This window comes from Elgaria multicarinata, chromosome 5, assembly GCF_023053635.1.
Source record: "Elgaria multicarinata webbii isolate HBS135686 ecotype San Diego chromosome 5, rElgMul1.1.pri, whole genome shotgun sequence".
NCBI classification, from domain to species: domain Eukaryota; kingdom Metazoa; phylum Chordata; class Lepidosauria; order Squamata; family Anguidae; genus Elgaria; species Elgaria multicarinata.
Window position 1 is genome coordinate 117,726,760 of NC_086175.1, and position 12,790 is coordinate 117,739,549.

At 44.0% G+C, this 12,790-nt stretch overlaps 1 protein-coding gene across 1 annotated transcript; it reads right to left on the bottom strand.

Annotated features, from left to right (window-relative positions):
* Nucleotides 1–2,180: 2,180 nt before the first annotated feature.
* On the bottom strand, nucleotides 2,181–7,257 carry LOC134399743 (vitelline membrane outer layer protein 1-like). Its single transcript, XM_063127834.1, has 3 exons — nucleotides 7,084–7,257; nucleotides 5,603–5,697; nucleotides 2,181–2,475 (listed from the first exon to the last, which is right to left on the bottom strand). The coding sequence occupies exons 1-3, from the start codon at nucleotides 7,252–7,254 to the stop codon at nucleotides 2,181–2,183; spliced, it is 561 nt and encodes a 186-aa protein (XP_062983904.1). The 5' UTR covers nucleotides 7,255–7,257.
* Between the last annotated feature and the right edge of the window lie 5,533 nt (nucleotides 7,258–12,790).

The window sequence follows — 12,790 nt, forward strand, 5'->3', positions numbered from 1 at the left end:
GAAGGCCACCCTACTAGCAGGGGAGCTTCAGGTATGCCTGCTCAAGTGACCCTGTAGAAATATGACATGTCTCCCAATGCAAAAAGAACTACAACAAGCGACCACCAAATGAATAATGTGGTCTTTAAAGCGATGTTTCATTGCTTTTACTGATTTGGTCTAGATATACTGTTTATGTTTGTGAATTGTGAATTGTTTTGATTGCATATTACTCTCATTACTAATGGGGTCCTAGTTCAATGTATTGACTAGTTTAATATGTACAAATTTGAATAACAATTACTTTACTGGTTTAACTTTATTCCTTTGGTGGTCGCCTGTTGTGGTACTTTTTGTTCATGTCTCCCAGTGCTACGGATGGGCAAATGTTGATTTCTGGCCCATGTCAGTTTGGCAGGTCTGTCAAAGTCCCTTCTGTCCCTTCTGTCCCATTTCTGATTTAATAGGTGCCTTTTTAAAACACACACAAACACACACACACAAGCATTCAAATATGTATTTCTAACAGCTGAATATAAGCCAACAGTGTGATGTGGCTGCAAAACAAGCAAATGCTATTTTGGGCTGCATTAATAGAAGTATAGCTTCCAAATCCTGCAAGGTACTGGTTCCTCACTATTTGGCCCTGGTTAGGCCTCATCTAGAGTATTGAGTCCAGTTCTGGGCTCCACACTTCAAGAAGGGTGCAGACAAGCTGGAGGGGGTTAAGAGGAGGGCAACGAGGATGATCAGGGGTCTGGAAACAAAGCCCTATGAGGAGAAAATGAAAAAACTGGGCATGTTTAGTCTGGAGAAGAGAAGATCAAGGGGAGACATGATAGCACTCTTCAAATATTTGAAATTTTGTCACACAGATGAAGACCAGAATCTCTTCTCAATCCTCCCAGAGTGCAGGACACAGAATAATGGGCTCAAGTTACAGGAAGCCAGATTCCGGCTGGACATCAGGAAAAAACTTCCTGACCGTTAGAGCAGTACAACAATGGAACCAGTTGCCTAGGGAGGTTGTGGGTTCTCCCACACTAGAGTCATTCAAGAGACAGCTGGACAACCATCTGTCAGGGATGCTTTAGGGTGGGTTCCTGCATTGAGCGGGGGTGGGGGTGGTTGGACTCGATGGCCTTGTAGGCCCCTTCCAACTCTACTATTCTATGATTCCATGAACAGAAGCACCGAAATGTGCGGGGAGAATGACTTCCACTTGGCATGTCATCCTCTTGCCCTTAAGCCTTGAACTGCCACTTGTCAGTGTCGACCCCACTTTCAACCCTTCCCCATGTCCTGGTGAAGTTGACAAATGGGAATTATTGGTTCACTGCCACCATCATGGCTTGTTTTCAATGCAATTACTGCTGGAGTTACTTCAGGGTGTAAGTGACCAACCTAAAGGGGTGAGGGATAAAAGTACTTCAGGCAGCAGCAGCAGAAAGGTCACATGAGGGAGAAGGCCTGAGGCCTGTGATTTGACTTGAGACTTGTCCCTTATTTTATAAGGCCTCTTTGGGGCTATTAATCTGCTGCTCTCCATGGAAAAGATTTATACACTTTATAGATTTATATACTTTATTAACAAACAAGGTTCCCAGAGAAAACTACCAGCATGTCCTGGACAGATATGGAAAGATGCATTTAGATAATTACATCTAAATCTTAAATCCTTGATGAACTTCTGTGGATAAATGTAAGGCTATTAATATATTGAAACTCCTGTGATTCTTCTTACCTGTAATTGGATTTCCTATGTGATATATGTTTTATTAGTTGAAAATGTTGTAATACTTTCTATATACTTGTTGATTGTATTGAAAACATGTGATATTATTATTATTATTATTATTATTATTATTATTGGAGGAATCACCTCATAATGTCTCCGCCCTGGACTTTAATTGAAGGGTGGGAAGCTGAGGAGGCTACAGGCTATGGCAGAGATGATCGTACAGTGAAAGACCGGGCACTTGCACACACTCCTTGGCCTCCTCTTAAGAAAGGCAAGCACAAACCCAACTCACAAGAATTTCTCCAAAATTTTCTTCACGTCTGAATTTATTTTCAAAAGCAATTCCTTTTCTATCCAATGTAATGAGAATGGTCCCAAAAACATTGGAATTATTTTCCAGATAGCATTAAAAGTAATTCAGTTCAACACACATAGGGTTCTCTATAGGAGGGAAGATGGTTCAGCTACAGCAGAAGAACTTCACATCATTAAGTGCTGTGTCATCCTTCCACCCTTGGCGAGACTCCACTTTGGTCTGGATCCCACAGATGGCGCCAGAAGGGCAATGTTGGCTCCATGCGCCAAAATTACCCCAGTGATTTCCGAGGCCCGTGAGTTGAGTTCCATCATCACAGGTGAATGCGATGTTGTTGGCTGCTGTATCATCACTTAAGCCTTTTGGTCTTTCCACTCTCAGAGAGAAAGAGTCCAGGTGGCCTTGGGGGCAAGACTGAATCCCCGTCCATCTTCCCCACCTGCCAAATAAAACAAGGATGTCAAGCAGAATGTCAATGACCCTGCCCTTGCATGCTCCCAAAGTGCTCAAGCCTGTCTTGAGGGGGGCTGTCTTGACAACGGCGCATTGGGGCCACGAGCCCTCAAACCCTGGCATTTGCGCTCCTGCAGGGTTGTCAAAACGCGAAGGAGTGAGTGCGGGTGTGTGTGTATCAATGAGAACAGGGAGGAGCTGCTCTGCCATATCTTCTCGAACCGGCAGGGAGCTCTGGCTTAGCTCCTCTGCTCACCCCCCAACCCCATCGCTCTCCAAACAGCCCTCCTTCCTACCTCGTGCAGCTTGAGTTCCCCAAGCACAGAGGCGTTCCAGGCTGTGGCCATTCGGCTCCCTGGCCTGCCCCCTCCTTCCTGTCCAGCTGACGGCGACCAATCATGGGTCTCCATCAGCCAGACAGACAGACCTCTGCTGCAATACTGGAGCAAGGCGATAGACACAGATGATCTGGCATCGCCTTGTTCCACAGAAAAAAGTTGGGATAAGTCCTGACTTTTTTAGTTCAGATCTTTGGGGGAAAGACCTGGGATGGCTCCACAATGGCTGATGCATCATATAAATGACCTAGTGCCACTGTGGAGCTACCCCGGGGCTCTCCCCACCCCTGAGGACTCCCAAGTGGATGCACCCAAGGTTTCGAGAGGCTTGTGGGTGTTCCATTCAATCATTCCCCAGTCCACCCTCCCTCTTCACTGCCCAGGGATGGCAGCAGCAGCAGCAGCAGCAGGTCCAGGTTCCAGAGAAGCATCCATTTTATTTATTTATTTATTGCATTTTTATACCACCCAATAGCCGAAGCTCTTTGGGAGGTTTACAAAAATTAACCACAAAAACTATTCAAAATATAAAACAACCAGTATAAAAGCATAATATAAAATACAATATAAAAACACAACCAAGATCAAATCAAGCAGTAATGTAGAAATTAATACAGATTTAAAATACAAATTTTAAACAGCAAACTTAAATTTACATTACTAGACTGGTAAAATGCTGGGGGAATAAAAAGGTCTTCACCTGGCGTCTAAAAGCATATAATGGAGGTGCCAAGCGAACCTCCTTAGGGAGCTCATTCCACAGCCGGGGTGCCACAGCAGAGAAGGCCCTCCTCCTGGTAGCCACCTGCCTCACTTCCTTTGGCAAGGGATTATGGAGAAGGACCCATGAGGATGACCTTAGGGCCTGGGCAAGTACATATGGGAGGAGGTGTTCCTTCAGATAGCCTGGGCCGAAGCTGTTTAGGACTTTGAATGTTAATAGCAGCACTTTGAATCAGGCCCGGACCTGGACTGGCAGCCAATGAAGCTGGAAAAGGACTGGCGTAATGTGGTCTCTTTTCTGCCAAGGAGTGAATAGGACTCCAAAAAACACTCCGCACACCTCACCCACTGAAGAGAAGTGCCCTGAGGGCATGGCAGGAAGATGACCACTTTCCCATCAGATATTGAACTGGAAAACATGGTGCATTATTTTATCACAAGAATATATATATTATTCATATTCCACCCCTTTTCCTCTTGCAACAGTGGCTTGCTTGGTCCTTCTCCTTTACATTTTATCGTCTCAAGGACGCTGTGAGGGAGGTTAGGCTGAGACAGAGTGACCATCTCAAAGTCACCCAGTGAGTGGACCCTTGAACCCAGATCTCCTCTGACCACTGCATCCAACCACTCGGGGACTTCGAATCCTAGTCCTTTCACTGGTGGGAAATGATGTTTTGCAGGAACCTCTTACCACTACCTGCCCCTGCCTGTTTTAAGGGTGGGGGGACTTTGGAGAGGAGGAGTGGGTGGCAGACACAACAAACAAATCCTGATCACAAGCATTTGACCAAACATCCAGGTTTGTCCCAATGGATATGCTCATGGGTTCTCACTGAAGGTAACTATCTCCCTCTTTTTAAGATCCCCTTATACTTTCTTCCTTTTCTGGGGCACAGGTTTGTAAGTTTCCCTGATTGAATGCTCATAAAATGCATACATACAAATAATAGTCATCCCTTACACCTCTAGCACATACACCCTGTCTATGCAGAATAGGGTGACCATAAGAAAAAGGAGAACAGGGACTTAGTATCTTTAACAGTTGCATAGAAAAGGGAATTTCAGCAGGTGTCATTTCATAGAATCATAGAACAGTATAGCTGGAAGGGGCCTACAAGGCCATCGAGTCCAACCCCCTGCTCAACGCAGGAATCCACCCTAAAGCACCCCTGACAGATGGTTGTTCAGCTGCCTCTTGAAGGCCTCTAGTGTGGAAGAGCCCACAACCTCCCTAGGTAACTGATTCCATTGTCGTACTGCTCCAACAGTCAGGAAATTTTTCCTGATGTCCAGCTGGAATCAAGCTTCCTGTAACTTGAGCCCATTATTCCGTATCCTGCCCATTATTTGTATGCCTGCTGCACCTGGTGAAATTCCCTCTTCATCACAACAGTTAAAGCTGCAGAAGCCTTGCCCTGTTTTGTATCTGGTTAATAATCTGATGTTTTGGGCTACAGTGCCCAGCAATGCTGACCTTTGCCCCTGCTGCCTGAGGTTGATGGGAGCTGAAATCCCAAAGATATGGAGGGCATTAGATTGAGGAAGGCTGTTTTAAAACAACAAAGTAATTTTAGATCTGTAAAGAGTGCTAAAAGAAGAAGTATTGCTTATACTTCCATTTTTCTGAAAACCCCTTCCCACAGGGGTGTGTGTGTGTGTGTGTGTTTCTATGGCCCCAAAATTTCTGGAAATTTTACATCTCTAGTCCCCACCCACCCTGCTCTTTCTCTTGCCCTTTTCCCCGGGGGCCCAATGCAAGTAGCTGCTAAGAGGGAGGCAGCAAGCAGAGCAGAGACTGCTCCTGCTCCCTCTTGCTGCTCAATTACTCAAAGTAATCAGGCAATAATAGCAAGGAAGAGATTGGCATCATGGTTGGGATCCTGTAAGATTGCGTAAGAAGCCAAGGAAGTCCAAGAGATGCAGCCTTTTCAAGGCTCAAAATGAGCCGGATGACCTCACACCTTAACCTTTATTGGTGGGGATCTAGCTGAGCATCACCTTCCAACCAATAAAGCAAAAGAAGGGGAGAAAGTAAAACAAGCTACTCACGGACTAACTGTAGACTCAATTGCTGTCCCATCAGTACAGTGCAGGCGGATTCCATTCAGGGCTGTATTATCCCCCATTGATTGATGTGGCTCTACCTGGTGGGAGGAGAGATAAAGAGACTGTGATAAAGCTGTAGGTAAATCTAGGGTCAGATCCAGGCTGCGTGGAAACAAGCTGCATTATCTCCCATCTCCACCCCACACCCCAATTAGGAGAAGGGCAGCAAATTAGTTCATGTGCAATCTCTGGCATTTTGAGGTGGGCTTGGAAAAACTCCTCCTGGAGATCATAGAGAGAAACCTCTGTCAGTCAGCGTCAACAATACTGGGCTAGATGGACCAATGCAGCAAAGCTGGAGCATGTTCAGAGGAGGGCAACCAGGATGATCAGGGGTCTGGAAACAAAGCCCTATGAGGAGAGACTGAAACAACTGGGCATGTTTAGCCTGGAGAAGAGAAGATTGAGGGGAGACATGATAGCACTCTTCAAATGCTTGAAAGGTTGCCACACAGAGGAGGGCCAGGATCTCTTTTCGATCCTCCCAGAGTGCAGGACACGGAATAACGGGCTCAAGTTAAGGAAGCCAGATTCTGGCTGGACATCAGGAAAAACTTCCTGACTGTTAGAGCAGTACGACAATGGAACCAGTTGCCTAGGGAGGTTGTGGGCTCTCCCACACTAGAGGCATTCAAGAGGCAGCTGGACAACCATCTGTCAGAGATGCTTTAGGGTAGATTCCTGCATTGAGCAGGGGTTGGACTAGATGGCCTTATAGGCTGCTTCCAACTCTACTATTCTATGATTCTACTTGAAACATTGTCACACAGAGGAGGGACAGGATCTCTTCTCGATCATCCCAGAGTGCAGGACATGGAATAATGTGCTCAAGTTACAGGAAGCCAGTTTCCAGCTGGACATCAGAGAAGTACAACAGTGGAATCAATTACCTAGGGAAGTCATGGGCTCTCCCACACTAGAGACATTCAAGGTATCTGGCAGATATGCTTCAAGGTGGATTCCTGCATTGAGCAGGGGGCTGGACTCGATGGCCTTATAGGCCCCTTCCAACTCTACTATTCTATGATTCTATGAAAATTCATCACCACCTTTCTCAGTAAAGACTCAAGACATGTTAAAACAGAAAAGAAAACATACCCCCAAAAAACTGTTTTTTAAAAATTAACTCCCCAAAAAGACTAGGAACTGATAAAACAACTGATTTAAGAAGCCCAACCTATGCCATCAAATGCTTGGGAATAGTCTTTGCTAGCACCTTCTTCTCAACAATCAAAACTATTATACCTATCCAATAATTACTTTCCCATTTTCCTTATTCTTCAATAAGGACTAATAGAGTTAAAGGTACATCCATACCCTACTGTTCCTCAACCTTTCATTTTGAGTTCTAGAAATAATTTCTTGGGTGTGCCCCAGAAAAGGAAGAAAGTATAAGGGGATCTTAAAAAGAGGGAGATAGTTACCTTCAGTGAGAACCCATAAGCATATCCATTGGGACAAACCTGGATGTTTCCCCAAGAACCCCATGGTCCTCCATTGGGCACAGTGAGGACAGAATTATAACTTCTGGCTTCTGCATCCCAGAGACAGCAGGAGAGGATCAAGAAGAGCATGGTGCTGGTGGAGAGGTCCATGGGAAGCAAAGTGCTCTGAACCTAGATGCAGAAACTTAATTGCAGAGCAACACCTTTGAGATTTTATAGCCCAGGGATTTGAGCAGTGTCACACATGGCAACCAGAAATATTGGGCAATATTAGAAGATAAGCTTGCCTTAAACTAACATTGGGCCTCAATGATGGCTCAACAATTTGGCAAAAAGTTGATTCTTAACAAACCACTCAAAGTTTTTGAGAATTTGAGCTGGAACTGATCCAAAGGAAAGTATAAAAAGCAAAAATGATGCTTTCTGTGTCCTTGTGACATTCTGCAACCCCCTTGTTTCCTGACTCCTAGCTGAGCAGAGCAGAAAAGAGGAAGCTGCCCCAGCTGGTCTAGAAAGTACATAAGAAATAGAAAGGGAGTCAGAGTCGCACTATATATTAAAAACATTTATCCTTGCACAGAAATACAGGAGTATGAGCCTGGATTAAAATAAATGGGGCAAGGAATAAAAGGAACATCATAGTTGGAGTCTACTACCAACCACCCAATCAAGGAAAAGACCATAATGAAACCTTTGATAAGCAAATTGCCAATATTTCAAGGAAGTGCAATGTAGTAGTGACGGGGGACTTTAATTACCCTGATATCTGTTGGGAGACAAATTCTGCCAAAAGTGGCCCCTCAAAGAAATTCCTGATATGTGTGGCTGATAACTTTCTCCTACAGAAAGTAGAGGAAGGAACTAAAAGATCAGCTATCCTTCACTTGATACTGATCAATAGGGATGGCTTAGTGGATAAAGTGGCAGTTACGGGATCTGTGGGGGAAAGTGGCCACGTTCTTGATTTTAAAGGAAGCAAAAGCTGAGAGTAGCCAGACACATATTCTGGATTTTAGGAAAGCCGATTTTAGTAAACTCAGAACTATAATAAGTAAGGTTCCATGGCAAGTAACGCTAATGAGAAAAGGAGTCCAAGATGGGTGGGAGTTTTTTTTTAAAAAAAAAGACTACAAGTGAGAAGGATCTTGGAGTTGTTGAAGATCACAAGCTGAATATAAGGAGGGCCAGGATCTCTTCTTGATCCTCCCAGAGTGCAGGACACGGAATAACGGGCTCAAGTTAAAGGAAGCCAGATTCCGGCTGGACATCAGGAAAAACTTCCTGACTGTTAGAGCAGTGCGACAATGGAATCAGCTACCTAGGGAGGTTGTGGGCTCTCCCACACTCGAGGCATTCAAGAGGCAGCTGGACAACCATCTGTCAGGTATGCTTTAAGGTGAATTCCTGCATTGAGCAGGGGGTTGAACATTGTCTATTGTTAAGTTCTTTATAAACATGTATACATAACACATGTCCTATTTTTTTCCACCACTTTTTTCAACTGCACATTATCATATTTCCAACTGCACATTTTCCCCAACTGCACATCTTGTATCCAACTGCACACTAAAAAAACACTGCCCCCTCCGGCTTGTCTTCATCCTTCTTGAAGTGTGGTACCCAGAACTGGACGCAATACTCAAGATGAGGCTCAGCCAGTGCTGAATAGAGGGGAACCAGTACCTCGCACAATTTGGAAGCTACACTTCTAGTAATGCAGCCCAAATTAGCATTTGCTTTTTTTTTGCAGCCACATCACACTGTTGGCTCATATTCAGTCTGTGATCAATAACAATGCCAAGCTTCTCCTCGCTAGTAGCATTGCTAAGCCAAGTATCCCCCATCTTGTAACTGTGCATTTGGTTTCATTTTCCTAGGTGTAGAACTTGGAATTTATCCCTATTAAATCTCATTCCGTTGTTTTCAGCCCAGCGCTCCAGCCTACCAAGATCACTTTGAAGTTTGCTTCTGTCCTCCAGAGTATTAGCCATGCCACCCAATTTTGTGTCATCTGCAAATTTGATAAGCATTCCTTCCATCTCCTCATCCGAGTTATTAGTGAAAGGCGGCCCTGGCCATGCATCAGGGGTGAGAGAAAGAGTCACACAGAGAGAAGAAGCTAATTTGTTTAAAATTTACCTCACTGATGTAGCATCGGCCTACTTTGCAAGGTTCTTGTGAGGGTGAGAGGGGGGGGGGAAGAAAGAAATATAATTCGATTAAAACTCACCGGCCTAGCACTGGCCGACTACTTTAAGATGATTACCTTGAAGACATATATCTTAGGGGTGGTGGGGCTGAGCAACACTGGGTATATCAGCTAATTACAATATAAAACACCTGCTGTGGGATGCAGCTCACAAATCCTGCCTGTTGCCTTGCCTATTCCTCCCAAGCTTCTGCTGGCCTTAGAAAGCGCCCCGTGCTTTCTTTTACCCATCAGTCCCATGAGGCCCTCTTCCTCCTGTCACAGCCTCATATACTGTTTGTCTGCCTTTCTGGAATGGAAGTCCTTTTGCTTCTTCACTTCTACTTCTGTCTTATTGCTTTAGTTGTTGCAGTAACCAGACTGGCTATCTCACTTTTGTAACTGCAGCTTGATTACTAACAGTCGCTCAGTTGCTGGGCAATATTAGCAGATAAGCTTGCCTTAAACAAACATTGGCTTTCAATGATGCCTCAAGAGTTTGGCAAGAAGTTTATTCCTATAAAACCACTCAAAGGTTTTTGAGGATTTGAGCTAGAACTGATCCAAAGGGAAGTACAATTAGCAAAGCTGACATTTTCTGTGACCAGGGGACTCTCTAAATGTCATCTTTGCCCCAGGGTGGCTCCGAATACACACTGCATTGGTTATATGATGCAGCCACCAATTTGGACCTACCACAGGGCAAAGAACCCAAAATCCTCAGCCAAAAAGTCAGGGACCTAACCCATTTTTTCCTGCCTGAGCAAGATCAGTGTGTCTCTTCCACCATCTATCTTCACTCCGGCGCTGCACTGGGGGCATTCCGGGGTGGAAGGAGACCTCCCGTTGATCGCAGGAAGCCATGGGAAGTGGAGGAGGCAGTCCCGGCAAGCGTAATGGCCGCCGGAAAGCCTGCACTGCCTCCCCCAGTGGTTTTTCCCCCCGCTGCCACCCCACACCAGCAATACCATGGGGTTTGGCGGTGGAGCAGTGCCAACTCGGTGCTATGAAAGCAGCGTCCTGGTGACATCTGCAAACCCCTGGCAATTATATCCACATCCTATGCATTTCTGTTTGTCTCTCTTAGAATGGCTACAATCAGAATTTCAGATTTTTTTCCCCTTGTCTTGCAAAATGGAGGACCTTCAATGGACTTTGTGAACAAAGAAGAAGAGGGGAGAACACCCCCATTGTTAGATACAGACATTTAGAGTGGATAGGAGGATGGTAATACTAGAAAAATTAACTTCCAATCCAGGCAGAAACTTGTAATTTGTATCTGAATGATATATATATTCAGATAAATTGTATCTGAATTATATAACCAGAACTACCAAAAAAATAATAATTTTAAAATAAATTATATCTTGATTACTCTCACCAGCTCAGAGTTCTGGGAGAAATTTGACATATAGAGTAGATGTCAAATAAATCCTCATAGTTTATCTGCTTTGGCAGAATGTGAATTTCACTGGCACTTTCTGCCTCCATAGGGAGGATGTGGCGTTAAGGCTTGTGAGCCTTAACTCCCAATTTCCCTGCTTTTTGGTGCTTGGTTGAAAACTGTAGAGCCTTAACGTTGTTTTGTAAACTGTAGGTTTTTTGTTTAATGAGTTGTCAAATATGAGTTATTTTAAATGGATTATGTTGTTTTTATACTTTTGGTGGTTTTCAATTTCGTATATCTATTTTTAATGTTCATTGTTTTTAACTTTTGTAAACCACCCAAAGAGGCTATGGGGCGGTATATAAATGTAATAAATAAATAAATAAAGTATTTATTTGTTTGTTTTATTACGTTTCTAAACCACCCCATAGCCAAAGCTCTCTGGATGGTTTGCAAGGATTAAAACCATTAAAATACGGTGGGCAAACTTTAAAAGCCATTTATATTAAAAACACATAAACGGACAGTACACATGGAGACGCCATATATCTAAAAACACCATATATCTAAAAACACCATATATCTAAAAACATCTGTAAGACAGTGGACTGATTGTAAAACTCATCATATCCTGTCAAATGCCTGAAAAAATGACATAGCCCTTAACCAGGAGTCAAAAATATAATGTTAGCACTGTTGGGAGGGTCATCAGGGAGATGGGTGGGGTGAAATGGTAACGAAATGCAAAAAAGTATAGTTAATTCAATTAAAGTGTCAATGTATGCAAAATTAGCATTGTGACTGCAGAAACTCTCCTTTGTGTCATGTTTTCTAGGGCTTTGTCCTGCCATTGTAAACCAATTTGTGGTCTAAACCTCATCAGCTCTACTTCAGTATGGAACTTTCCCAGGGGCAAACCAAATCCTGTCTTGCAACAGACAGCTATACAATGGCATGGCTTTGTCCTTTAAGTCATTTTGACATTTTCTGATCTGAAATCCCGTCTGCCAACAACAGTTGTACAATGGCATAGTTATGTACTACAAATCATTTTTTAAATGAGTATTTTTTTGCAATTAATATATTGCAACACCCATTCATAGTCATCTCTATTTCTTTCATTTCAGTAGCACCCCCCCCCTTTTTAAATGTGGCTTATACTATATCTCATTAAAAAAAAAAGCCACCTCAAAAAAACCAAGATTATGGCAACCAGCTTGATTGATAACTGGCAAATAGAGGGAGAAAATGTGGAGGCAGTGACAGACTTTGTATTTCTGGGCGCAAAGATTACTGCAGACACTGACTGCAGCCAGGAAATCAGAAGACGTTTACTTCTTGGGAGGAGAGCAATGACAAATCTTGATAAAATAGTTAAGAGCAGAGACACCACACTGATGACAAAGGTCCGCATAGTTAAAGCAATGGTATTCCCCGTAGTAACCTATGGCTGCGAGAGCTGGACCATAAGGAAAGCTAAGCGAAGGAAGATAGATGCTTTTGAACTGTGGTGTTGTAGGAAAATTCTGAGAGTGCCTTGGACTGCAAGAAGATCAAACCAGTCCATACTCCAGGAAATAAAGCCAGACTGCTCACTTGAGGGAATGGTATTAAAGGCAAAACTGAAGGACTTTGGCCACATAATGAGAAGACAGGATACCCTGGAGAAGAGGCTGATGCTAGGGAAAGTGGAAGGCAAAAGGAAGAGGGGCCGACCAAGGGCAAGATGGATGGATGATATTCTGGAGGTGACAGACTTGACCTTGGGGGAGCTACGGGTGGCAGAAAGCTCTGGTGTGAGCTGGTCCATGAAGTCACAAAGAGTCAGAAACGACTGAACGAATAAAAAACAACATTCTATATCTCACCTCATTCGCAGGTTGGCAACACAGAACACAGAGTTTGCCCTTCAGATCTCTCCCAGGCAAATTCAGCTCCCCAATCTTTTCTGCTCTCCCTATGAGAGCACCACCACCCCGCCCCCCAATTTCACCCCATTAGAGTTAACTGTCAGGGAACGCAGCAGCTCTGTAAACTGGAGATGCACAGCTGTGCATCAGCAAAGTAAAGAATAAAAGCTCCCTCCGCAAATGCAGAGTTTCAGATATAAA

Bases quoted from the DNA above. Each gene is read 5' to 3' on its own strand.
- LOC134399743 (XM_063127834.1), bottom strand. From the start codon at position 7,254: ATGGACCTCTCCACCAGCACCATGCTCTTCTTGATCCTCTCCTGCTGT. The intron at 5,698-7,083 runs GTAACTATCTCC...TCCTCCCACCAG, and splicing joins CTTATGGGTTCTCACTGAAG to GTAGAGCCACATCAATCAAT. The intron at 2,476-5,602 runs GTGAGTAGCTTG...TTTATTTGGCAG, and splicing joins ATTGAGTCTACAGTTAGTCC to GTGGGGAAGATGGACGGGGA.